General features: G+C 40.8%; 2 protein-coding genes across 2 annotated transcripts in view; one reads left to right on the forward strand and one right to left on the reverse strand.

Annotated features, from left to right (window-relative positions):
* Positions 1-815: 815 nt before the first annotated feature.
* The window catches only part of LOC134400828 (hippocampus abundant transcript-like protein 1), a 38,985-nt gene continuing 14,045 nt past the window's right edge, over positions 816-25,755 (reverse strand). Inside the window, exons 4-12 of the mRNA XM_063129436.1 lie at positions 21,026-21,153; positions 20,647-20,761; positions 13,462-13,680; positions 12,407-12,520; positions 9,726-9,797; positions 8,437-8,549; positions 7,177-7,274; positions 4,027-4,178; positions 816-2,441 (exon numbers count right to left, since the gene is read on the reverse strand). Coding sequence (XP_062985506.1) covers positions 2,238-2,441; positions 4,027-4,178; positions 7,177-7,274; positions 8,437-8,549; positions 9,726-9,797; positions 12,407-12,520; positions 13,462-13,680; positions 20,647-20,761; positions 21,026-21,153 — 1,215 coding nt within the window. The 3' untranslated portion in view covers positions 816-2,237. The remainder of the gene's footprint in view (positions 2,442-4,026; positions 4,179-7,176; positions 7,275-8,436; positions 8,550-9,725; positions 9,798-12,406; positions 12,521-13,461; positions 13,681-20,646; positions 20,762-21,025; positions 21,154-25,755) is intronic.
* COPRS (coordinator of PRMT5 and differentiation stimulator) lies at positions 16,519-17,419 on the forward strand. Its single transcript, XM_063128402.1, is given in 3 exon segments — positions 16,519-16,540; positions 16,940-17,087; positions 17,089-17,419. Coding segments are annotated over 3 exon segments (501 nt in total).

Below are 25,755 nucleotides of genomic sequence, written 5' to 3' on the forward strand. Positions count from 1 at the left end.
TTCTTTTTAGAACGTAAGCCTGAGGGCAGGGACTGTCTCCTTTACTGATCCATTGTAAAACTCTCGGGGAGCCTTTTTGGCTGAGGGACGGGATAAAAATACTATAAATAAATAAGTCCCAATCTTCTGAGCCTCAAGGCAAAAGGTTGGTCAAAAACAAAACACAGCAATGTTGTACACTCAGATTGTATAATCACAGGTTGCGCCAGCAAATGTTGTTGGCATCCTCTACACCAGCACAGTACAATTTGCATTAGTACAGCCGCCTATCTCCCCTTACTAGGATTCTGATAGAGATCAGGCCACATCACTTTAACTCTATCGTAAAAAAAGATGCAACTACTATAGCTATGTCTTTATGTCTTTAAAGCAATGTGTGCTCTGGCACACAGTTATGCTTGGAGAGACCTGGACACTTCCATTTTTGTCTTGGGGAAGTTCACCAAAGCTTTGAGATTCTCCCAGTTTACTTAATACTAGCTATACTGCAGCCTTCCCCAACTGGGTGCAAATTCAGTAATCCGCCAGCTTTTGGCCAGGCTAGCTGGGGATGGAGAGGGTTGTAGTCCCTCTTCTCGAAGGAAGAATTGCTGTCAACAAACCAGTTATGACCAGCTCATCTTTACATACATATCAGTTCTGTCATTTAGCATATTTAGCTGAGCAAAGGGAACAAAGCGTAGTGTTGGAATGGTATGTAATAACTAATTAGCCAAGAATCTATGTAATACAAATAATTCAAAAACAACTTGAGTATTGGGAGGAAATATATATAATAGTAAAATCATACTTGAAGCATGTATAATATAGGTTGCAAATTTATTATGCATTAGGAAGCTTATTAACTTAAAAACCAAACTGCATAGTACAAAAGGTTTGATATCTTTGCTTAAGGCGGAACAAGTTTCAAAATATATATATATATATATATATATTTTTGTATTTTTTAATTTTTGTTCAGTCGTTACACAATCCTTTATAAAAGCTGTATATCTGTCAACACCCTCATTACATTTATAAATACAAGATTTACACAGTACCTCATCTGGAAAAAAGTAAAACTTCTTACAAATATCTACATATATTCAATACATATAAAACATTCATAAGAGTACTTTGTTAGTTTTTTGTGTAATGGTCCATTTCCACTGCCGCAAAATACATAGAAATCTGTGTAAATTCATAAAATGCCTCTAAAAATTATAGCATGATACTCTGTAGAAACTAAACCATCTTTAACACCTCTTTTGAAGAAGCATATCATAATTGTAAATCCATGAGATTCTTCAGAGATTGATATGAAAGCTAAATGTAGTGGATAACAAATGCACACTAAGTAGCAGTTAAGGCAGGAGTGAAATTAACAGGGATGGAGTGCTTCATACGGCAGATAAAAAGTGACGATGCAATAAATACACACAAGTCAATGTAAATTGCCTCAGCATCCAGTTAATTAGGCTCTATGTCAGAACTGACCACACTGGTAGTGCTAGACCGTTCAGTGAGCATCACTAATGCCTTCCATCAACATAGAATTATCTTTGTCCATTTTAGGTTCCAGCTGGAGCCCTTTTTACACATGTCTACGTTAGAATCCTTGGGAATGAGGGGAATGAAGACTTGCAAATAACTTCTATTTCAATGGTTGAAGTTCTTCTGCAACACTTCATCTGTAAATAGTTATGCAATACTCATTCTATCAGACAGCATATTAGTAAGAGAAATATAGGAGCATTTGAAGGAGGGACAATGTAATGACCTTTATCCATCAGTAGCATTTACTCATATAGAATATTTTCCCAAACTCAAGAGGGCTAAAAGGAAGGATGTATCCAATGAGAAGGCATAATGGAAATGCTTCACCATTCACTACTTTGGCAGGGGCTGTGGTCTGCTCATAGTGAAATTGAGTGCTCAATGTTCAATTGTGTTTTTGAAGGTAATTTCCAAGACACTGTATTCCAAATTCTCAATTCAATGTTGGGCATGATAGCATTTGCACCGATACATAAAAATAACTACTTCGGACAGTTATACAAAAAACACAGTAAGTGGTTGAAATCCGCCCGTCCGGGACACCAGTGGCCACCTACACAGTATACCTTAGGTGGGTGAAATGTGCAAAGCTTCTGATAGATCAAAAGCTCACCAGTCAAGTCCTGCTCTGAATTCAGAGCTCAGTGCATGGATTTTGCTTGCTTGCAGTCTCTATTAACATTAGGAAAATCTAGTAGCTCTCATACACTGCTGTCTTGCAACAGTGGCTCAATGTCCTCATCACTGCCTCGATCTGGGTTGTTGCTCTGGATACTGCTGATGCTGTTGCTGTGCTTCCTGGTACTGCTGGCTTTACTGTGCTCAGGGATGAATAAGGCAACTAGAAAAGCTAGAAGGACTGCACATGCTCCAAACAGGAAAGGTGGCCCAGGGATAATTGCACTCTGCAGAGAAAGAAAGAATGAGCTACCACAGATAAATGCCTGCAGAATAAAATATAAACAATGAGATTGTGCAAAGACGGATCCATGATCAGGTATCGATGCTGCGATTTTTTTTTTAGTCAGATTATTTAACTGACATGCCAATTAAGTTCAGTCGAGAACCCACACATCTGATTGGCCTTGGTAACCAGTCAAAAATGTGTGGTACCCACTAACCCTAACTCTGCCGAGTCAGAGCGAGGTGAGGTCTCATCTCCAATGTCATTCGGAATGACAGCAACACTGTTTCTGACGGTCTTCACAGCTAGTCAGAGAACAGTCCCCATTTGTGCTGCAAAATGCTGCACTGGGACGAAGAACACCCTGCTCAATCAAGGATGCAGCAAAAGCAAGCCTGCCTGCCAGTCTCAAGTGGACTGGGACAAGGCAGCCCATCTCTTGGCACAACTGGAGATGGGCCACAACACCTGAGGTTCTCACAACACCTGAGGTCTTTGCAGGAGTTTGGGGTTGGAAGAGAGTATATGACCAAGGTGCACAAAAACATGAAAGGGAACAGCCAAGAAGGATTTCCCCAATGCCTGCCAGATACTCTGTAAAAGGATGGTGAGTAGTGGCAACTTCCTTCGCCATAATCCATCAGAAAATGTCAAGAAAGTGTGAAAGTGCTCCACATAATTAATATAAACAGACATTAGCTTAATGCTAAGAACATATGAACATTTTAAATTACATCAATGGGCATAATGATAAATATGAAGTAAAGGCTATGCCAATAATAATAATAATTTATATCCCACTCTTCTAGTAAAAATACCCAGAATGGCCATACTAGGGGAAGCAGACTTACTCAAGTCTGCTAGAAACTGAATGACTAAAAGGATAAAGCCCATGTCGGATACTTGTAAAACATTTCCCCAAGAGAGCTTTTATAGCAGGCTTCAACAGCATGTTCAACACAAACTGTAAATTATTAAAAACGCAAGACCATAAACAGAAGCGCTGACTCAACCATAAATGTGTGGACATTCTGACAACCACATTATAAAGCACCCCAAGCATACTGGCGAAGAGGAGACTACATAAAAATAAATAGATGTACTGTGGTGGCAAGGAGTGACAATGAATCACCTGTTTATGACAAACACAGATGATAAAATAATCATTCAGCCTCAATATTGTGCTTCACCAAAGCTTTCATCCTCAGAGTTCTTAAAGAAAATGGGCACTATCTGAGGAATCATTTTTTCCATGGGCCTGAATACAATCTTAGAAGAGGTAGGATTTATTTTTGAAGTGTGAAAAACATTTCCTTGAACATAAAAGTTTTAGATTTGCCTACACAGATTAAAGAAGCAAAAAGACTAAAATGAAAAACCCAGAAGTGTATCCATAAATAACCTTCAGAATAATTCCTATAAAATCAAACTTTAGCTGTGAACTATGAAAATTATCAATAACCAAGGCTGCCTGAACAAAATGAAGAAAGGGGGAATAGTCACACATTTTATCAAGAGATTTTCCACCAAATGCCTTGATCAAGACCTATTAAAAATCACAACAATTAATGTTTACAATCATTTACCTCATCACTTGGATCCTGCATAGCCTTTTTATCCTGAACAGGTGCCAACTCATTAAGCTCCACATGGAACAGAAAGAATATAAAACCATAGAGAGCAGGACCTAGGCCATTGCACAGACCTCTGATTCCAGTTATTATCCCCTGGACAACACCTGTAGAAGATCAAGTTAACGGTGAAGGAAAAATCATTTTAAAATTAGGATGCAAGAACTCTAAAGCCTTCAGTGTAATGACTTTCAAGCTAACACGCAGTTACTAGGTTGACCTTATCAAGTACTAATGAATACCTTCAAGGATTAGCTAGATAGGAAAGTAATGCTGCAGACAAGTAGTTTGAATAGTACATAAATATGTTCTCTGAAGTAGAGATTTCCTTGTTTGGAAGTTTCAGAGTGACTGAATTAGATTACTTGTTTCAATGTAGGAAGGTAGTTCCAATCTGTATGCTTCTGCACTTTCAAATGTTCAGTCACCACTAGATGGCATTAATTTCCACTTTCTAACTACTAAAAAGGCTTCAAAGAATACATAATTACAACAAGACTAACACTATGCCTTTTTTTGCTGTAGCTTGCACACTTACTCAAAATTATTTTAAAAAATGATGCTTCTCTGATCTCTTTCCCATTCTGTGCCATGCAGTAAAACTGTGGTCATCTTAACAGAAAGCGAAGAGATCCATTAAAAAATGTACAGTCGTGTGAAAAAGAAAGTACACCCTCTTGGAATTGTATGATTTTACATATCAGGACATAATAACAATCATCTGTTCCTTAGCAGATTAACAACAACACATGACATATTACACCGTGTCATGATTTATTTAACAGAAATAAAGCCAAAATGGAGAAGCCATGTGTGAAAAAGTAAGTACACCTTATGATTCAATAGCTTGTAGAACCACCTTTAGCAGCAATAACTTGAAGTAATCATTTTCTGTATGATTTTATCAGTCTCTCACATAGTTGTGGAGGAATTTTGGCCCACTCTTCTTTACAACGTTGCTTCAGTTCATTGAGGTTTGAGGGCATTTGTTTATGCACAGCTCTCTTAAGGTCCCGCCACAGCATTTCAATCGGGTTGAGGTCTGGACCTTGACTGGGCCATTGCAACACCCTGATTCTTTTCTTTTTCAGCCATTCTGTTGTAGATTTGCTGGTGTGCTGGGATCATTGTCCTGTTGCATGACCCAATTTTGGCCAAGCTTTAGCTGTCGGACAGATGGCCTCACATTTGACTCTAGAATACTTTGGTATGCAGAGGAGTTCATGATCGACTCAATGACTGCAAGGTTCCCAGGTCCTGTGGCTGCAAAACAAGCCCAAATCATCATCCCTCCACCACCGTGCTTGACAGTTGGTATGAGGTGTTTGTGCTGAAATGCTGTGTTTGGTTTTCGCCAAACATGGCGCTGTGCATTATGGCCAAACATCTCCACTTTGGTCTCGTCTGTCCAAAGGACATTGTTCCAGAAGACTTGTGGTTTGTCCAAATGCAACTTTGCAAACCTAAGCTGCGCTGCCACGTTCTTTTTAGAGAGAAGAGGCTTTCTCCTGGCAACCCTTCCAAACAAACCATACTTGTTCAGTCTTTTTCTAATTGTACTGCCATGAACTTTAACATTTAACATGCTCACTGAGGCCTGTAGAGTCTGAGATGTAACTCTTGGTTTTTTTGCAATTTCTCTGAGCATTGCACGGTCTGACCTTGAGATGATTTTGCTGGGATGTCCTCTCCTGGGAAGATTGGCAAGTCTTGAATGTTTTCCACTTTTGAATAATCTTTCTCACTGTAGAATGATGGACTTTAAATTGTTTGGAAATGGCCTTATAACCCTTCCCAGATTGATGGGCAGCAGCAATTGCTTCTCTAAGATCATTGCTGATGTCTTTCCTCCTTGGCATTGTGTTAACACACACCTGGATGCTCCAGACCAGCAAACTGAAAAAACTTTGGCTTTTATAGAGGTGGTCATACTTGCTGATGATCAATTAATCACGGGCATTTGATTAGCAGTACCTGTCTGCTACTTAGCATCTTAATTCCTATGGAAGCAGTAAGGGTGTACTTACTTTTTCACACATGGCTTCTCCATTTTGGCTTTATTTCTGTTAAATAAATCATGACATAGTGTAATATGTCATGTGTTGTTGTTCATCTGAGGTTGCATTTACCTAATTTTTAGACCTGCTAAGGAACAGATGATTGTTATTATGCCCTGATATGTAAAATCATACAATTCCAAGAGGGTGTACTTTCTTTTTCACACGACTATATGTTCAGACGAACTCTGTCTAGAAATAGGCTGGGAAAACTGACCTGGAAGATGCTTTGCTCACAAAATTTGCTGACTCTGTGAGACTAAATTTGCTAGAATTAATTTTAGCTAACTGTTCTCTCACTCCCTCTCAGGCTAGAATCGCGCAACATAAGCCACGATGGGTTGTGTGCCCTGCTTGTTTTAGAGCAGCGTGTCAAGTTGCCGGAACCAAGCAGCATGGTTTCTTAACCATGCACAAGCCACTCTGACTGGGTTCGGACAGCCCAGCAAGCCACTCTGAAAGAAATATGGGTCACAGCCCACTGTGGGTTATCACGTTGTGCAAACCCAGTCTCACTGGGAAAACAACCTGTGTCACAATCAATCTTTCATGGGAAATAAATGCTGAAGTCCAAGTACTATTATGGTTGATAACAGATTATGATGGTTATGGAAGAGAAAGTAGATAAAGATGCAAAACTAAAGAACAGGTCATCACACAAAGAGATGACTGTGCTGACTGGAGCAGGGATGGGGAGCTGGCAGCCCAGGAGCCGGATCCAATGCTACTGGATCCAGCCTGCAGCAGCCAGCCAGTGTCCTGGCCCTCTTCAACCTCTAGTATGGAACTCCCCAAGAGAGTAACCCATATCCTTCAATATAAAAAAAAGATGCCCCACCTCTCTTAGCTAGAGAATCCTATTTTTTGAAGATCCACAGCACGCACAACTGTCTTCCCACTGAGTACACATGGGGACATGTCAGATGTGGAACGCATTGCTTCCAAAAGCTAAAATGTGTTTTCAAAAGCACAAGCAGATGTATGCACACTGGTTTTGCTAAGAAGATAGTTCTGTGGAAGTTTTATATCAAACAGTTACTGCACTCACCCTGCTGGTCTGAGTCTGCATTTCGTGACACAAGAGCACTGATCGCTGGAAAGGTAATACTTGACATGGCTGCTACAGCTCCTGCTGCCCACATCATCCTAAGAACAAGACACAGAGTCATGCAATTACATAATTTGAAAGAAAAGTCAACTATACAGAGAGAAAAAGGTACTTCTCCAGCTGTTACCATATCTTTTGGGTAGTATTAGATGGAGGGTTGGCATCCCTGTGGGATGTTTCCCATCGCACCATGTGCAAAGTTTATAAGCACTCACCACATGAAGCAGGACTACCAATCAGCAAGTTCCTCCACTCCATAAGTGGCTGCCAATGACATCAGGCAGGGAAACCTGGTAAGTCGTAGTCCCATTTCATGTAGTAAATCTTGTTAAATGTTACAGCCGGGGGAAGGGGGTTAGAACACCCACCCACAGGGATGCTGATGCCCACTGTAACTTGTAACCTGGCGCTTAAATCCTTGCTAACCCTATAGAGCTGAAAATGTCAGCACATAAACTTCCTACAACAAAGGAGCTTTAAATGCAAGATACCCCCCCCTTCCCAAGGTTGAATAGGATTATACAAATATTTGTTTGATAGCAAGTGCTTAATGCTAACACTTTGGCAAGGCAAAATAGGGCAGTGGTTTCTGAATGTAAAAGATCAGACTCTAATCCCACCAGTACAAGAAACCACCCAAAGAAGAGTGGAGACAAAGTGAGCTATCAGGTCAACTGGAAACTGGTGCAAAAGCTAAATTAATCAAAAGAGCTAATAATCTATGGAATCCTCCAGATGTCTAAAACTATAATTCCCATCAGCCCCAGCCAGCATGGCCAGTGTTCAGGGATTAGGGAAGCTGTTGTCAAACACCTGGAGGGAACCATGTTAGGGAAGGCTGGTCCGGGACACTGGTCTTCAACTGGTGGGTCAGGAGCCACTACTGGTCCATAGCCAGACCTAAGGAGGGTCGCATCAGCACCAATGCCACTGTATAAACAGAAATAAATAAAATGTGGGTCCTCAAATGTTTGTTTGGACTAAAGCGTGGTCCCTGGTCTGGAAAGGTTAAAGACTACTGATCTATGGGGTTCAGGAGACTATTTAAAAATACCCAAGCTTTATCTATCAAAAAAAAATCTACTTTGCGTTTTTAGCCCCCTGGGCATCCATCACAGCTTACAATAATTAAGGTACAATACTTCCGATTATACAAAAGAGCTAGCAAAGATGTCCTTGTTCCAAGAGCACTGCACTTACCACGGCTGAGAACCAAAGCCATACCAGGCCAGCTGGAACATCTGAAAACCAAGGCCAAGGAGAACTGTATTTTTGTTTCCTATGGACCTCATGAGGATACTGAGAAAGATAGTCTATAAAAATAGAGAATACGTTGTGTTGGAAAAAGCAGAGAGTGTTTTAAGCACTTCATATTTATAATAAATAAAATAAAAATATCAATGCAAACTCAACTCAGTCTGGCATTTTAAAGTTTATTAGCTGCAAATCCCATTTTAAAAAGATCTGATCTTATGCTAAGACAAACATAAAACCTTTCAAATTAATCACAATACATGTATAGCACTTTCTTTATTTCACCCAGTAATCTTGAAACAAGTCTGTTCTCTAGGACAGTATTATTAGAGGGAACACAGCACAAGATATAAGCGATCATAATTCCACCCAGTGAGGCTACAGCCGAGGCACAATTGAAATAGAAATCTCTAACTCAAAACCCCATATTCTTAACTATTATACTAGCTCCTCAACAAGAATTAAATAGGAAAAGACATTTCAACTTCCTTCCCTTTTCATACTCCCTACCTAGCATCCTTCCTTCTAATGATTTCATTTCATATCCCTACATTCCCTTTAGGGTAGAGAAAACTCTTAAGGTCCCCCTCAAATCAAGCAGATGCCAAGTCCCATGAGCAACTTTCAGTCCAACTGGAAAACCACGACTTCAAGGCAGATCTTTGGGAGAAGGCATATTCATGCTACAGAATCACAGAATTGAAAGGGACCTCAAAGGTCATTTAGTCCAACCCTGCTGATGCAGGAAATCTGCTGGCACAGCATTCCTATGGAGTCGTAAGAGGGAGCCAGCCTTCCTCAACCTGATGCTCTCCAGATGTTTTGGACACCAACTCCCAGATTATATCTAGAGAGAACCAGGTTGGGGAAGGCTAGATAGTAAGCTATAAAACACAAAGGCCTGTTTATTGACCCATATGAATGGGGAGGGCTTTTATGTTAAATGTGTTTTTTCAAAATTATTTTGATTGATAGAAATTGGATGTGTGATATATTGTTCTTAAATATTATGTTGTGACCTTTGTTTATGAGCAGCCTTGAATATCTTTTACAGGGCAAATAAGGTGGGAGATGTATTAAAATAAATAAATATTCCATTTATTAAAAAAACCTTATTCCACAGCAGCTGTATTTTAACCTGCGTACAAACATTTGTTTTATGTACACTTTATTTGCAAAGCATGTATCATCACGAGTACTCATTAAAATGTAAGCTTCTAAAAGACTGTACTTACCTGAGCACCTATGGACAGAATTCCAATGACAGCTATGAATGCTGCAATGCTAGCATACTCAAATTTTATCACCTGTAGACAAACCAAAGCACAGAAACAATGTGTATGTAAAGTTTAAACACAGCTGTTAGCTAAACTGATTTCCAAGAAGTAAATAAGAATGGCTTATAGGACAGCTTACACAATTACACAAACCAGAAAAGTTACATTTTTCATTAAGACCAGAAGGGTCAAAAGTGATTTTAGTGGTGGCCATAACCACAGATATTTGAGTTGCAGAAGGCAGGTAGCAGTCAAGGTCTGGTATGAACTAATAGGGCAATCCTGAGATGCTTGGGACAGCATCTCAGTGGCCATGGGATAAACTGAAAATCCTGCTCCAAGGTCAGAGGCAGAGCTCTGATCTTATAGGAGATCCAACTTTGGATCTCCTTCCCTGCCCCTGAGGAGAGATCTGTGGCTCTCATCATTCAGCCTGGAAGAACTGGAGGAGGACTGGGGGTGTGGTGTAGGTGGACCAGAGAAGGCTTCCAAAGCTCTCCCAGTCCCCAACCACACCCCAAATATGAAGAATAATTTAGACTGGCTCTAGCTGGTATAAATTATTTCCCTCTCGCCACTCACAGTGGGAAATGGTTAAAAAGAAGAACACAGGAAGAGTAGCAAATGCAGTTCCTTCTCTCACTTCTATCCTGCTGGCAAGAGCTCAAGAAGACTTTGAAAATGACACAAAGATAGGGTTGCACTTTAAGTCCACTTTAGGTCAAACAAAAGGCAGAGCAGATTCCGTAGCATCATGACCAGTTAATTAGATCATATTTTAGCCTGAAAACAAGCCTTCTATTGAGCAGGGGGCTGGACTAGATGGCCTTTTAGGCCCTTTCCAACTGTACTATTCCATGATTCTATGATCTACATATGCATCTTAAGATGTATCCTACTCCTTAGGCATCTTTTTACCATTTACTAGACCTTAATCTGTTTCACTCCAACTTTGTTCCAACATTGTTAAGTAGGACCTATTATCTTCCTGGTTGCTGGGGGCCGCAGAGCAGAAGAGCAGCACACACAGGTCTCTGCCACCACGCAGGGGCCAAGTGCCACTGGGAGGCTGCACCTCCTGTCTCCAGGGAAGAATATCATGGCAAGAGGAAGACCGGCCTAGACCCATCCATTAGACAGAGCAGGAGAAGCTAAAGAAAACTTGCGTCCCTTCTCCCTGCCAAGGACATCAGGATTAAGAAGGAGCTCCTCAATTTGCCCTTTTCTTCCTCCCTCCCAATCCTTCCCCCTTTTGTAGATGTCTTTTAAATTATAAACCTAAGTACGGGGATTGTCTTATCACTGATCTTCATAAGGTGCTCTGGTAGTCTTTTTCAGCTGAAGAGCAAGGTAAAAATGGCTTAAGTTATAATAAAGGCCTAACAGAAGAGTTTGAGAGTGACTGCTGCTCTAGCCATAAAGCACTGCCCCATAGTTGTGCTGTTGTTGGTATCTTTGCCCTCAATGAAATTGTATGTCGTATCATCACATTTAGTTTGCTTCATATTATTCCCTGCATTTAGCTCAATAACAAGAGGGGCAAGGGAGGGATTTTAATGAGAGTCTGCATATCAGATTGTTTTGCCTCTCAGGAACAAATTCACAAACTGGAAACCTTAATATTCTCTGGCACCTTTATTTTTTGCTTAACCACATAATAGGAACTTGTTCCTGGCTTGGCTCTATTACAAAATACAGGAATATGTCCGTTCAAAGATAGCTACAAGTGCTTTCAAACAGTGAGGGGTGTAACACAGGTAGCCTACACTAGTGGGATGAAAAAATAACTGGTTTATTTCTTTATACATTTTATTTTGGCATCCATCTTGAAACCACACCCAGAAGCACACGCCTGGAGCGTGCTCAGTTCCAACTATTCTAAAAGAAACACTTTTGCTTTGTTACCACTAGGTGGCAACACATAACATATATTACAGGGGGAAATCCACAAATGCTTGCATACTAGTATTTTGCTCTATGAACAGAAGTGTTGCGCTCATGGAAGAGAGCTTCGGCTATGGGGTAGCATATAAATGTAACAACAACAACAACAACAACAATAATTTCTTCTGTGAGTGGAATTTTAAAGAGTCAGGATCTAAGCCACACTATTTTAAAACTGCGTTTTCAGAATAAAAACCATGCAATATACTATGTGTCAAAGGTGCCCCTGGCCACACCAGTGAGATTCTTCAGACACAACAAGACCTTGCACAAGCCCAGCAAGAGGGGACTCTCTTCTCTGAACAGCAGCAATAGGTGCTGAACTAAAAAACACTTCTGAGTTTCCAAAAGCAGTTTGCTCTATGGCACTGGTTGGTAGGGGGAGCAGAGGTTGCTGTTAAAGAAAGAAAAAAAGTCCTACTGCAAGCACACAGTTAGTCATGTAGCCTGGATTTTGGCCATTGTGCTATTTTAAAAAGTTAGTGTTTGTACCAATGACTGACAAACGGAATAAACTCCAGATTTCTCCAATTCCAAAAGCTGCTGTAACTCTGATGCAATGTCTATATACTATGCATCACTATATTTTAAAGCTGTACCTGTTTTCTAAGTGTATTCTTAATTTAATAATTTATCAGGAAAAATGTGGCAGAAGTTAAGAAAATATATCTATCTATCTATTAGAAAATACTTACCTGTCTCAAATACAGGAAGAAGCTAGAATACTGGCCAGCCTCAGGCAGATAAGAAAGAAAGACGGTAATGCAAGTCAGCAAAATCGTAGAATCCTTCCCAACTCTTTTCAACGACTGTCAAAAGATTAAGGAAAAGTAAAGTGAGCAAAGCAGAACATGTGTGAAGGTTTATTTGGTTTGGACCAAGTCCTTACTTTGAATCAGAATATATTCCATTTGTAGTTTGTTTCAAAATAGTTTTTTTCCCCAGGAGTTGTTTCTCCTGTTTGTGAGCTTTCCAGGTTCACCTGACCAGCTGTTCATGGACTAAAATGGATCTTGGGCCTAATTCACCAAGGCAGTTCTTCTGTTATGCTAGCAGGACAAAAATGAACAGCCTGGTCCTCCAGCAGCCTCATTTTCCTCCCCTTGAGGTCGAAAGGGAGACACAAAGGTCCCACGGCTCCTAAGCAGTGAAGCTAGGCCACAGCCACCACTGCTGATAACGCGGTCTCTCTCATCTTCATTTCTTCCCATAAAATAGTAGCTGGGGCTGCTAGTGCAATCTGAATTGCTTGGAAAAGTCAGGTCAGGTGAATTACACCTGCAGGGCATACACAGAAGGCCCTGTTTCGTTTCGCCTGGTAACTTCCCCATCTTCTCAAGGGGCATTGGCTTGTCTCCACAGGCCTGGATGCCTGACTTAGCACTAAAATAGAAAGATGTACTAAATCATGCAAGGATCAGTGAGATTTTACAATCATTCCATCATGACCCTACATCTAAATAAAGGATTTACCATTTGAACAAGTAGTGGTGACATCGAGATACGCACAGCTACATGCGGCCTGCAAGTGCTGGTTGCACTGAGCCCTTTTTTATGGATAGCTTGTTGCCTCTGGCAAGTCAGAGTTCCTAGGCACTAGTCAGTTTTCAAAAAGCCACATTAGGCAGGTTTAACGGGGTTTTGATTTAGTCAACGCACACACAAAAACTGCTGAAAATGCATTTCCCCCTATATTATCTTCCAATGAAGAAATCAGACTAATTGTAAAGAAGAGTGAACACGAACTTACTGCAAAGGGGTCTGCTTGTTCCCATGATATAAGAGCTCCCCATGAAGGTGGTCTCATTTTTTCAGGTAGAGATTCCGGTACAGCCAACAGAATGAAACAGATATCTACAATAGCCACCACTGTAGCAACTAGTACCACCAAGTTATCACCATATAGAGTAGACAGGTGTGCTCCAATAGCAGGGCTAGTTACCAAGCTTGCTGCAAATGTGGCAGATACCTAAACATAGAAAAAGACATCTCAATTTAACTACTTTGCTAGAAGAAAATGGGGAAGGGGTGGAGAAATGCATTTCAAGCATTTAACAAATATTGATTATGGAGTTTGTGACCTAGATGCTTTTATGCCATTTTACAGAAGAAGCTGTTAAATATTCAGAAATGGCATGTTTAGAATAACAAGGAAACAGCAGTCGATCAGAGCCCTACCAATCTGGCAGAGAATTCTGAAGAAGTGAAGTGATATCAAGCCACTTCCATAAGAATTGACTCATCCTGTCTTAAAACAACTGCTTGTGAAATATACAGAATCATCCTTCCAGTGCCTGCTAATTTTCTTTGTGTTCCTTAACTTGAAAATGCTTCATTTATATGTACTGGCATGGATTCCTTTTGTCTTGATGTGGATGATGTCATGGAGTATTACTCCTGATGCCAGAAGAATTCAAGAGGCTTGGCATGTTTATTCATGTGAGCCTAAGGTCCAGGAACATATTATCCTTCCCTCAACATTTTTTTTCAAGGGGAGGGGGAGAGTTGCTACTGCCAGACACCATGTTTTGGCTTAGGTTGTACAGAAATGTCTATTTCACCTACACTTGTAAACTGCCTCTCACTTAGGGTGCATAGCAGCTGCCTTAAGACCAGCACACTGGTGGCCAAGAAGCTGAGCTGCAGAACAGCCTCTGATCTCATGCACAGCTTTGCCAGGTGACATCTGAAGAGGCAGGGATCTCCCAAATCCCATTCTGCCAAAGCACGGGGGAGAGCCTTTTGTGATACCATGTCTTTTGAAATGTCTCCCCATGAGTGCCAGTGTGGTGGTAGTGGCTAAGGTGTTGGACTAGAAGTCGGGAGATCTGGGTTCTAGTCCCCACTCAGCCATGGAAAACGACCGGGTGACTTTGGGCCAGTCATAGACTCTCAGCCCAACGAACCTCGCAGGGCTGTTGTTGTGAGGATAAAATGGAGAGGAGGATTATGGAGAGGCAGGTAAGAAATAAATTATTATTATTACACTGCCTTGGGTTCATTGGAGGAAAAAAGGCGGGATATAAATCTAATAAATAAATGTAATAATAAATATGAGAACTATTGAAATTATGCATTTAACAGCTGCTGCATTGAAGGTTATTGAGGACAAAAAGTGAGGCTTTTTGCTAGTCTCAATGTTCTACAGAGGCATTAAGGAGCACCTACCATGACAACTTCTATGGCTGAAAATGCAAAGTAGCAATGCTAAACATTCCTTTCCAGGATAGGAATCCATGCTGTGCACCTTGACAGAGGCAAGAAACATCACTTTAAGCTATGTGTGCATATCTTTCTCTGCCTCCTGTTTGCCTCAAGGACTGCTAGTAATTTAAGGGAAACAGAAAATTGTATCCCGGAAGCCTGAAGCCATAAAAATATTTAAGCTTTTCTTCTACTTTCAGTCTTCTGGGATGCAGCTTTCATGTTACTTTGTAGCTATATCTAAGTTGTGTTTTTCTTATTTTTTTTTGTTTAAAACGTTGGGTTTTTATTTTAGTTACAAATAGTGATTTATGCTGTAATCCCAACTCTTTGATTCACTGCATTGCCATCTGCTTTAGTAGAAAGTTTGAAAGGCAATGTGTAAGTTTTAAAAATACATAAAAATGCATTTGTAGCACAATTTATTCCCCCACACACACCTTGACAGTATCACTGATTTTTTATTCTTAACTGTTTATTAGATTTTTTAAGCCACTGGCAAACACCTTTATTCTTTGTACAGTGCTTCATAGAATTTTAAGAACTTTAATGCTGACGATGACAACTTGGGTGTCAATTTGATCAACTCTTTCAGTTTCAACTCCCTACCAAAGACTTGCCACTTTCCATTCTTTAGTATTTCTGAAATTTTCACTAGTGATACTATATAGACTCTTCATCATTCTTAAGTAGGATTATTACAATACTCATCCCTATCACTTTTCAGCTGTTTTAAACCTCTTCTTCTGTTCATAATTCTGCCATCCACCTCATTTACTCAGCACATAGTTTCAATCACATCTCCCTCTTTCCTGTTCTTTATACTGGATTCTTCTTTCATTTCACATTTACTATGGACGGCTTGACTTCAAATGCCTGCAACTCTTTTACTCGGTTCTATCTTTTCTCATTGACCCTTGCCTCAATTTTTGTTGTCAAGACCAGAAATTCTATCTTCAACTTCATCTCTTCTCCCTGGCTACACCATCCTACTATGAATCATGATATCCCATAGTGGGTCATCTGAACGCTGTTAGATCTAAGGGGGCATGTGGCAGCATGGATCAAATTACATTTGGACCAAAAGCCCAAGCTGTGTATTTGGGGCAGAGCAGGGTCTTGTGCCAAATTAGAGAATACTGACCACAAAAATGATAGAAAGCCTGGGAATCAATTTTATTTATTTATTTCATTTCTATACCGCCCAATAGCCGAAGCTCTCTGGGCGGTTCACATCAACATTAAAAAACACACACATAGTACTACACACTTTGTGCAACACTTTAGGTTGCACATGCCTAACTCTAACCCTGTAGCAGCCAGGAAAACAATGCAAAGGCAAGTTAGTTTTCTGCAATTTGACACATGGACTATGGCAATAGAAATATGTGAAGCTACCATAGGACTGCACTTTGTTTTAGCAGGATTTAGCTTCAAAGGCTGCGTGAGGCTAGCCCTGCTCTCTCTTGCAAGTCAGTACCTTTAACACTAGAGGGATTTGGGAGGGATGGGAAGAAAAAAATACGCATTTAGCCCCTGTGGCTCAACTTTACCCACTAAGCACACAGCCTCTAGACAATTAACGCTGGAGAGGAGCTGGCACATGGAGCAGAAGGAATGGCTGGGTAAACAGAGCAATCCAAGAAAGGATTTACATGGCTGCCCTAACATTTCACATCTTCTCTTAAGGATAGAAAATATTTTTATGCCAGAGAAGATGTCTACACAACAGGGATCAAGGAATGCAATTTGCCTAGAGACTGAACTTTCTCCAAAACTGTCTGTGAATCTATCAGCCAAATACATGGCAATACCATATAATTTTCTAAATCTTTAAATCTTTCAAGCCGCAATGTGAAGTTTTCTAATGGCACACGTGCCCTCCTATGGAGTTGCAGCTGTGTTGCCGCTGCTTTAGGGAGAAGATGGTCGTGTGGGGGTGACTCTGAGGGCAGGACTGAGGGCAGCCCTGTCGCCCGGGAGGGAGATGGCCAGGCCGCATGAACATCCAGGGTGAGCCCTAGACCAGAGGATAAGGGTTGATGGATCCTCCTTTGCTGAACAGAAGCAAGTTGAAGTGGCAAGGAACGTGAAGATTTTCAGCTGGAGCTCTGGAAAGGGCTTGGGAGAAGGTGTAGTGGAGAAAGTGACTAGCCCTCTTGAGGATATTGATGTTGGAGTCAGACCTGGAAGACTGGAAATTAGATGGCGAAGGCTTCTAATTCATGCCAACCAATACAGCTTTTCCTGAGATGAAAATTACAACTCAATATGAGGAAGAGGACTGGAATAAAGAACTGGCAAAAAGTGAAAACAATAACAATCCTTATGGATTCGAAGATGTTATGCACTGTAGAAGTTTCTTGGATCAAAATCCAGTGGCATTATGTCCAATTCAAGACAAGCCTTTGTACAACCTAAGCTTGCACCATGTAGCACCACTGACTTTGAGCCATCTAGAGGACATGCTGGTAGATGGCCAGTTTGATGATGCTGTTGACTGAGGCTTTCCCAACACTGGGGGTAGAAATGTTAAGTTCTAAACTTGATTCCTCCATGAAGCTGATCTGAGAATCAACACAAGCCTCTTTTGTTCTCTGAATATGACTGAATGACATATAAAATTATTGGAAACTCGGGAATTTAACCTTTGTAGCAAGGCTGATAATGACTTTGTAGCCCTTTTTGGTTTCAACTGTCTTGGAAACATTTTGAGTTATATTTTAAAGTTGTGATGAAAGTTTTCTAATACAAGTTTACTTCCTTCACCAATACCTCAATGGTTTAACACTTCATCAATATGTTTTTAACAAAGGTGTTTTTCAGACATTTAAGTACTCTATTTTGAAGAGTTGCCATGGTGCTTATGCACTAATGAAGTAGCAAGGGAAATGACTCCCTAGAACTTCAATGCATCATTGAAAGCACAGTACTGTGTCTTGGCAATTAAGGCTGTTACAATAAGTGCTGTACTACTATTTCGTGGAGCTGTCTTTGACTAGGGCTAGGCATCCAGACATGACACAACATTCTAGTACTGCTAGGAGCTGTGCTGAAACTTTCTGGCAGCTTCTCACCAGTGGTTGGGGGCAGGAAGACAAACATACTTTCTCACACGGGAAGGAAAAGAAAATCCTTCCACAGACTCAAGGTCGAGAGTTATCCCTACTAGCAGCTGTTTGTTCTTTTCTAGGGAACCGCCCAGAGAGCTTTGGCTAATGGGCAGTATAGAAATTAAATAAATAAATAAATAAGACAGACTTCCACTATTCCCACTTTTGAGAAACAAGTTTTTTTAAAAAACAAAAACAAAATAAAAACCCTAAGCCTTCCATTTCTGCAGTGCTTCCGACAATCATAAAGGCAAGTTCAGAAGATCCATGTAACGTTTTTCATATACCAATTGCTGTTATTATCACCGCAGTAACTCAGAGATCACTTTCCAACTGAATCAACGTACACGGCAAAGGAAACTTGGCAGGAGTAAATTACTCCAGGCACTGCCTTCACAGCAAAGTGTAGGAATTCATCCATTATTCTAAGTTTTATTCAAAGAAGGAGGCATAGGCATTCTAAATCCATATACTTTTAGTCAGTAGGTACAAAGAGGAATGCAAGTACCAACTTCAGATGCTGATATTAATCCTTTATAGCCCTTGCTTGTTTAGCTTCTCAGGAAGGGACATCTGTCACACAAATCTGCTGCAGGGCCTGAGACTGGAGAATGTGTGTGTGTGTGTGTAGTGGGGGGGATTATGCTAACATAAATTCCATCATGGGCTCAATTTCAGGCAACTAGTCTAACCCTGTTTGCAGATATTTTGCAATGCCATTGTTAAGCCTTCAATGGTGCCCTCTGTAATAATCAGAGCTAAACGACTGAGCCCCTATCACCTCAGTCACCATCTCACCTTTTTCGGGGTGGGGGGATCTCTTACTTCATTTCACTTTTTGAGTCAAGGCTTGAATAACTGCATTACAATTAAAGAGGATACACCACTAAGGATACTTCACTGATTTTTGGGCTCAAGCAGGACATGTATGAGGAGCAGTTCCGCATCGCTGCTCCTCTTGGACCTGAGAGCACAAAGGAAGCTGTAGTGGCAGCCACTACAATATTGGTCAGGCTCAATATCCAACTTTCAGGCTTTTTTTTCTGTCTAAAAGGTCAAATAGTCTTACGGCAAAAGAGAGAGTGTGCACACGCTAGACAAGACCACGTCAACACTGGCTATCATAGGTATGTTGACAGCCAATAGCAATCCAGGCTTGGGACGATCAGGGGTGCAAAATTATTTTTGGTCTAAACTGGCCCCGGGCTAGAATATAAATAACTACATGCCAGTTGTGACAGAAGCCACCACTGGCATGTCCCCTTGCCCCATTCTTACACACAAACCCAATTCTCACACATATTCGCCCTATTCACTGAGGCAGACACTCTTCCCAGACCACCACCTCAGCTGATCCATACAGATTGATGAGGGGGACATTTTCTTCCCCACTGGAGTTTAAACCTCCCTACCCAGTGCACCACAATGGGGATGGAAGTTTGGTCCCTTCAGTTGACCCACAGCAATCAGCTGAGCAACCCAAAGGGCCCGATCCAACTCCAGGCTGAGACACCTTTGCTTAGTCCGTCATCCCCATTCAGGGAAGGTGAAAGATGGGTGAAGCCCAGTGAGCTGGTGCCTCAAGGACTGCTCATTAAGGCTGCTCTCTTGTTCCTTTTCCCTTCTCTGAGGGCACAGGGCTTCAGCATAGGCATGGCAGAACAGGTGGAGTGTCCTCATGGACCTAAACCAACTCACAGGATGGAGGTTCTGCATCTCTGGGTATACGCCTAGAATGCCTTCTACAGCACAGCATGCTTTACAACTGAAGTACTTATCAGCAACGAGATACTACATAGACCAGGTAAGTGGCAAATTACATGTCTGCCATTGTTCATGAATACATATACTGCTAATCTACTTGAGCAAACATGTGCAGTGTCAAATATTCCAAAAGCTCAAAGAAAAGCATCTAAAGCATTAGATGTTTCCATCTGCAAAAGACTAAACCAGCAGCATCTGCCAACGTTGCTGCAAGAGGGGGAAACATTTTTTTAACGAGACAAGGGCTAGAGAAAGATCAACTGGAGACATAGCCTAAGATAGATTACTGTCCCAGTGCCTTCTACATTCATGATGGAACCAGTATTCAGAAGGCCAAGTTCAGCAAAGAAGTGTGACTAGGATATGTCAGATTAGAAGTCTTCAGATCATTCTTCCTTTCTAAGCTACCAAGCTGAGAAGGAATCAGCCATTACTATTAAACCAGACTCCTACTATGCCTTGCCTAAAGAATCAGAGCAGTAATCAATCCAATAAGTCACCTGCTCCAGTTGCGTATCTTAAGATAGGATATCCTACACCTGACACAGATGACTGCTGCACCATATACTGTGCACGTTCTGGTTTCTTGGCTGGGACGAAGAAATCTAAGATTCTGTTCTTCAGTGGATCACCTGTTCCTGAGGTTGCCATAGTTGCAAGAGAGGCTATCCTCTCTACCCTAAAGACGCCTCACTCAAACACAGCTATTATATTGCTTGAACAGTACTAAGTTAAATTCATACTTAGGTTTTTTTTAAATGAGAAATTACAATGAATCCTATTAATGCTAATATGATAGCATAGCTATCTACAAAGCCATACAGTTCAAAACTTGGGTCAAGAAATTGTCTTACCAGTCCATAAGCTGTGCTTCTCTCATGTTCTTGTGTTATGTCGGCTACATAAGCAAATATCACAGAGAACGTAACAGCAAAAATCCCAGATACAGAAATCATAGCGAAATACCACCTGCAAAATTAAGAGACATTTGCTTTTGATCATTACAAAAGTGTAAGGCAGCATCAACTTAACTACTCTATCACCTTTAATTAAGCACTCCATTTTGGATATCCAATTAAAACAACTGAGTTGACACACTTGGACACAGCAGCAGTAATTGAATCCTACCTTGAGAAAAATCACTTTCCTCTAGTCAATTATCTTTTCCTAAGAGATCACTCTTTTAGTTTCTTTAGTACACCAAAAAACCCTACTGTAATTTGTGCCACTTACCATGGACTTATCTTCATTAGTGGAATGGGGACACAAGTAAAGAAAACTGTAACAAGCAAGAAAGACTTTCTTCCCCAGACATCGGACAGAGCACCGATCAGTGGAGCACTCATGAACGATAAAAAACCCTAAGAAAGAAACAGAAGTGGAGTCAGTGCATTCTGGATGCTCTTATATTTAGTGCCGCCTCCCCCAACTTGGTGTCCTTCAGATATCTGGGGCTTCATTTCCCATCAGCCCCAGCTAGCGTTGTCAATGATCAGGAATGTTGGGATTTGTAGTTCAAAACATCTAAAGAGCACCAGGGTGGGAGATCTAAGCAATACAGTAATAACCATGTTACATTTTGGGAAACACCTGCTTAAAAGCACAATTTAAAAGGGCCAAATAACCCAGAGTAGGAACAGAGGTAAAACATTTTTCCACACACACAGAGTACTTTGCTAGGTAGCCATATTGTACAAATGCTGGAGTAGTTCCTTTGAAACATGGACACAGTCTTGAACAATATGAGAGTGTTTCCATGGCAGTGGCAAAAGAGAAAGATGCTAAACAAGTAGGTCAGTTGTTCATTGCAATGGAAGTATGTATCTCAGTAGAAGGGGTGGGGGGAGAGAGACTCTTTCAGCCCAAGGACCGAACCATTCAGAGAAGCTCACAGGGACCACATTCCAGTGGTGGGCAGGGCCATAGTCAAAAGGGGTGTGACCAAAATACAAAACACACACCAATAAACTCAGCACATTATACCTTAAAACTCTTAATGCCAGTAACTAAGCTAAAAGACAGGCATTTCAACCTTTTAGTATGCATGAAAAAAACTGCAGAAAAGCTGGAAAAACACCAAGTGATTGGGGGAAAGGAATTGGTGCCGTGGGAAGAGAGAATGGCCATCTGGGTAACCTTGGAGGGCCAGATTGGGACCTCAGAAGGGGCAGATTTCCCCCAAGGAAGAAGTGTGCAAAAGCCAGGAAACCACCAAGCAATCTGCAGTCAAGGCAAAAGCGGCAGGGCCATCTGAGGAACGCTGGAGGGTCAATAGGGATTTGGCCCACAGGCCTGAGGTTCAACACCACTGCAGGAATGTAATTGCTTTCAACTAGAACTGGTGTTTTCGAGCGTCAGAATAATAATAAAAAAAAGTCACAGTGATTACAGATCGCTATACGCATGAAGTCAAATTCACTCTATTCAAGAAATTAGTGTAACAATAATGTGGATAACTTTGAACTAGAACTAGGAAACACTCCAACCTCCACTCAGTTTGGAAATGATTCATTAAAAACAAATTAAGAGGAAGCGCTGGATGCCCAAACTTCTCTCTTCCCCCCACCCACTCCCCAAGATTGGTAAAACATCTTGTAGTCGAAGTCATATTTACAACATCCTCCTAACATGCTTCCAGGAAAGTGTACAAAGTTTTAAAGTAACATACATAATTAAAATATACAGTCACAACCTAAAACTATTCAAAAATATGCAACATGCAAATAGACTAAAATAATTAGTTATTATTATTATATAGAGAGCCCTGGCTATGGGAGCGGTATATAAGTTTAATAAATAAATAAATAAAATAAATAATTAATTAAATAAATAAATAAATGTTAAACAGCCGGGAAAATAAAGACTTTGCCAAGCACCAAAATGGCATCAAACATAGGTGCTAACTGAGCCTCTTCAGGAAGAGCATTCCAACTTGGGGTGCCACCACTGAGAAGACCTCTATCCGGTACCTAATAGTCCCATTCTGGAATCCTTGGCCTTTATGCGGACCCCAAAATGGGGCTAGAAAAACCAGACCATCCAAATCTGGCAGGTGAATCTGGGCTTAGTCCAGATCCATCCAATTTATCAGTAGGAACATAATACCCTCAAAACTAATAATGGAGTGCTGAATTATCTTCATACAGCACCCCACTTGTATGACTACTTCATACTGACTGAAGCATGGATCTTTTACCTGGTACAATGTGATAAACAGAGAATTTTAGCTGTCATTTCCCATAAGAAATCAGTGACATTATTTCCCTGCTGGGTTTGGCAAGGAAACAGCCTTGGTCATCCTGTACAACACCTATGATAGGAGAGAGGCAAGGGGGAATTCTACCTTGTTGATTCTCCTTGATCTCTTGGCAGTTTTCAATACCATCAACCATGATATCCTTCTGGGACAACTGTCCAGGTTGGGAGTGGGAGGCACTTCACTGCAGTGGTTTCGCTCCTACTTGGATGATGCTTGGGGATTATTGCTCAGCTCTATGGATTCTCCAGTACATGGTTCTGCAGGAGTTGATTTTATTCCCCATGTTATTTTAACAGCTACATGAATGCTGAGTAAGAGGTTTGAAGTGTATCATCATCATAATGCTGATGACGCACAGCTCTATTTCTCCTTTTTATCTTCATCAGGTTTGGCTCTGGATGTGCTAGATTGGTGCTTAGCTGCGACAATGAACTGGATGAAGGGTAATAAATTGAAGCTCAAACCAGACAAGATTGGGATGCTGTTACTGGATGGTTTTTCTGACCAGATGGAGGGTGTTCAACTTGTTCTGCACTCCTCTTGAAGAAGCAAATTCGTAGTTTGAGGTTTCTCTTGGAGCCAACTTTGTCACTTGAGGCTCAGGTGGCCTCAATGGCACAGAGTGTCCTCTACCAACTTTGGTTGGTGGCTTCAGTCGCCTATACTCCAATAACCTCCAAACTAGATTACTGCATTGCACTCTACATGGGGCTGCCTTTGAAGACGGTTCAGAAGCTGCAGCTTGTGCAAAAATACAGTGGCCAATTGATACCAGGGACAAGAAGATCCAAACATATAACACTGATTCTGGCCTGTTTGCATTGGTTGCCTATGTTTCTGAGCTTGACTCAAGGTGCTGGTTTTGACCTATAAAGACTGACAAGACTTGGAACCTATTACGACACGAACCTCCCTGTACATGATGCTCATTGTCTGTTTTTCTCCATGTGTCTCCTCCAAGGAAGACTCAAAAGATGGCAACAAGGGAGAGGGCCTTCTCAATGACAGCCCACCTAATTATGAAACGAACTCCCCAGCGAGGCCGACCTGGCACCAACGTTGTTATCTTTTCGTTGCTACTCCTAGGCATTTGGCAGCATACAATAGGTTTTTAATCAGGGGGTATTGCTTGGATATGTGTGTGAGTACATGTGTCTACTCTGCTTATGTCTGTAGCTAAATGGTTTTTATATTATGTATAATACTGTATTTTTAAGGTTTCTAATCTTTGTAAACTGGCCAGAGAGCTCTGGCTATTGGGTGTTATAGAAACATAATAAATTAAATTAAATTAATGGATGAATGAATGAAATTTCCTGGAAAATTTAGGATCTGAACATGTTCTGAAGAGAAAAAAACCCCAATGTTCTAAAATAGACTTGGATCTGATTTAGCATACTTGACTTGTGATTTGTAAACAAACTAAACAAATACCCAATGTTAATTTATGTGCTTCTGTTCCCCTTCCGCAGGAGGGGGGGGGCATGCTGAAACAGTCTTCGTCCATCATTTCCACTGAAGACATGTTGACAGGCACATATAAAATAATACCGGTTTAAAAAGGACAAGGTCATTTACATCATTGAGCAATGTCTGAGATATAATGCAATGCCCATCTAAGGAAGCGAATTCTGCCTCCCTCCCCCTAGGGCTAGCCCAGGGACCTACAGGCAAGGGATAGAGCTTGGACTTTATGCAAACCTAGTTAATTTGCATTAAAACTTGTTTGTTTGTTTTTTAACTTAATCCAATTTAATTCCTAACATTTCATTTTGAAGCTCTAAAAATGAACACTCTTATCCCAGATTTTCCTTTAAGTATGCCATTCCACTGCATTAGGGCACTTCAATTTCCACTATTAATAGTTACCCCCAGATCTTCTTTAACTGCATAACGTTTTCCAAATGTCCTCTCAACTCCTCATTTCAGACAATTACAGCTGTAGTTGTTGTACTGTGTTTTCTGTTTTAAGATGGAGGATGAACAATTTCCTTTCAGTACAAAACTGGTGAATGTCAACATGAAAAATACATTCAGCCCAGAACAACAACCTAAATTCTCCCTGGAGACAAAGCAGCCATTTATTTGCTTACATTTTGGAGCACGGGGAGCATGAGAGAAATTGTCAGACAACTAAAGAACAAAGTCTGCCAAATCTGTTCTGCATTGCTGCAATACCAGATTATTGTAATTGTCTGGCAGGAAAACCATGCAATTCTTAGTTAAGTAGCATAATGCCAGTCTCAAGGTTCCTCTAAATGCTAGTACACTAATGATTTTGAACAGGGTCAAATTAAATTCTCTATTTAGCATAAGAAGCCATCAAATACAGCTAAGAAGTTCAATACCACACTCTTACATGCTGGTATTTAAGAATCCTAAATGTTATACATACCAATGTATGCCAGTTGCTATTTAAGAATCCTAAGTGTTATACATACCAAGTTAGACTTGATGGCCTTATAGGCCCCTTCCAACTCTACTATTCTATTATTCTATGATTTATTCAGACAACAAGATCAACTGTCTCACGCCCTCCAACAGTTCTAATTCCTAGGCACATGCTTCTAGCAACAGCCCAATCCCAAAGTCTCTTCCTCTCAAACAAATACAAGATATCTATGAGACCACTTGGAAACACAGTATACCTGGATTTCAAAAGACAGTCCTAGTTTGTTATATATCCGCACAGATTTGTTTGGTC

This window comes from Elgaria multicarinata, chromosome 6 (genome assembly GCF_023053635.1).
Source record: "Elgaria multicarinata webbii isolate HBS135686 ecotype San Diego chromosome 6, rElgMul1.1.pri, whole genome shotgun sequence".
In the NCBI taxonomy this organism is placed as follows: domain Eukaryota; kingdom Metazoa; phylum Chordata; class Lepidosauria; order Squamata; family Anguidae; genus Elgaria; species Elgaria multicarinata.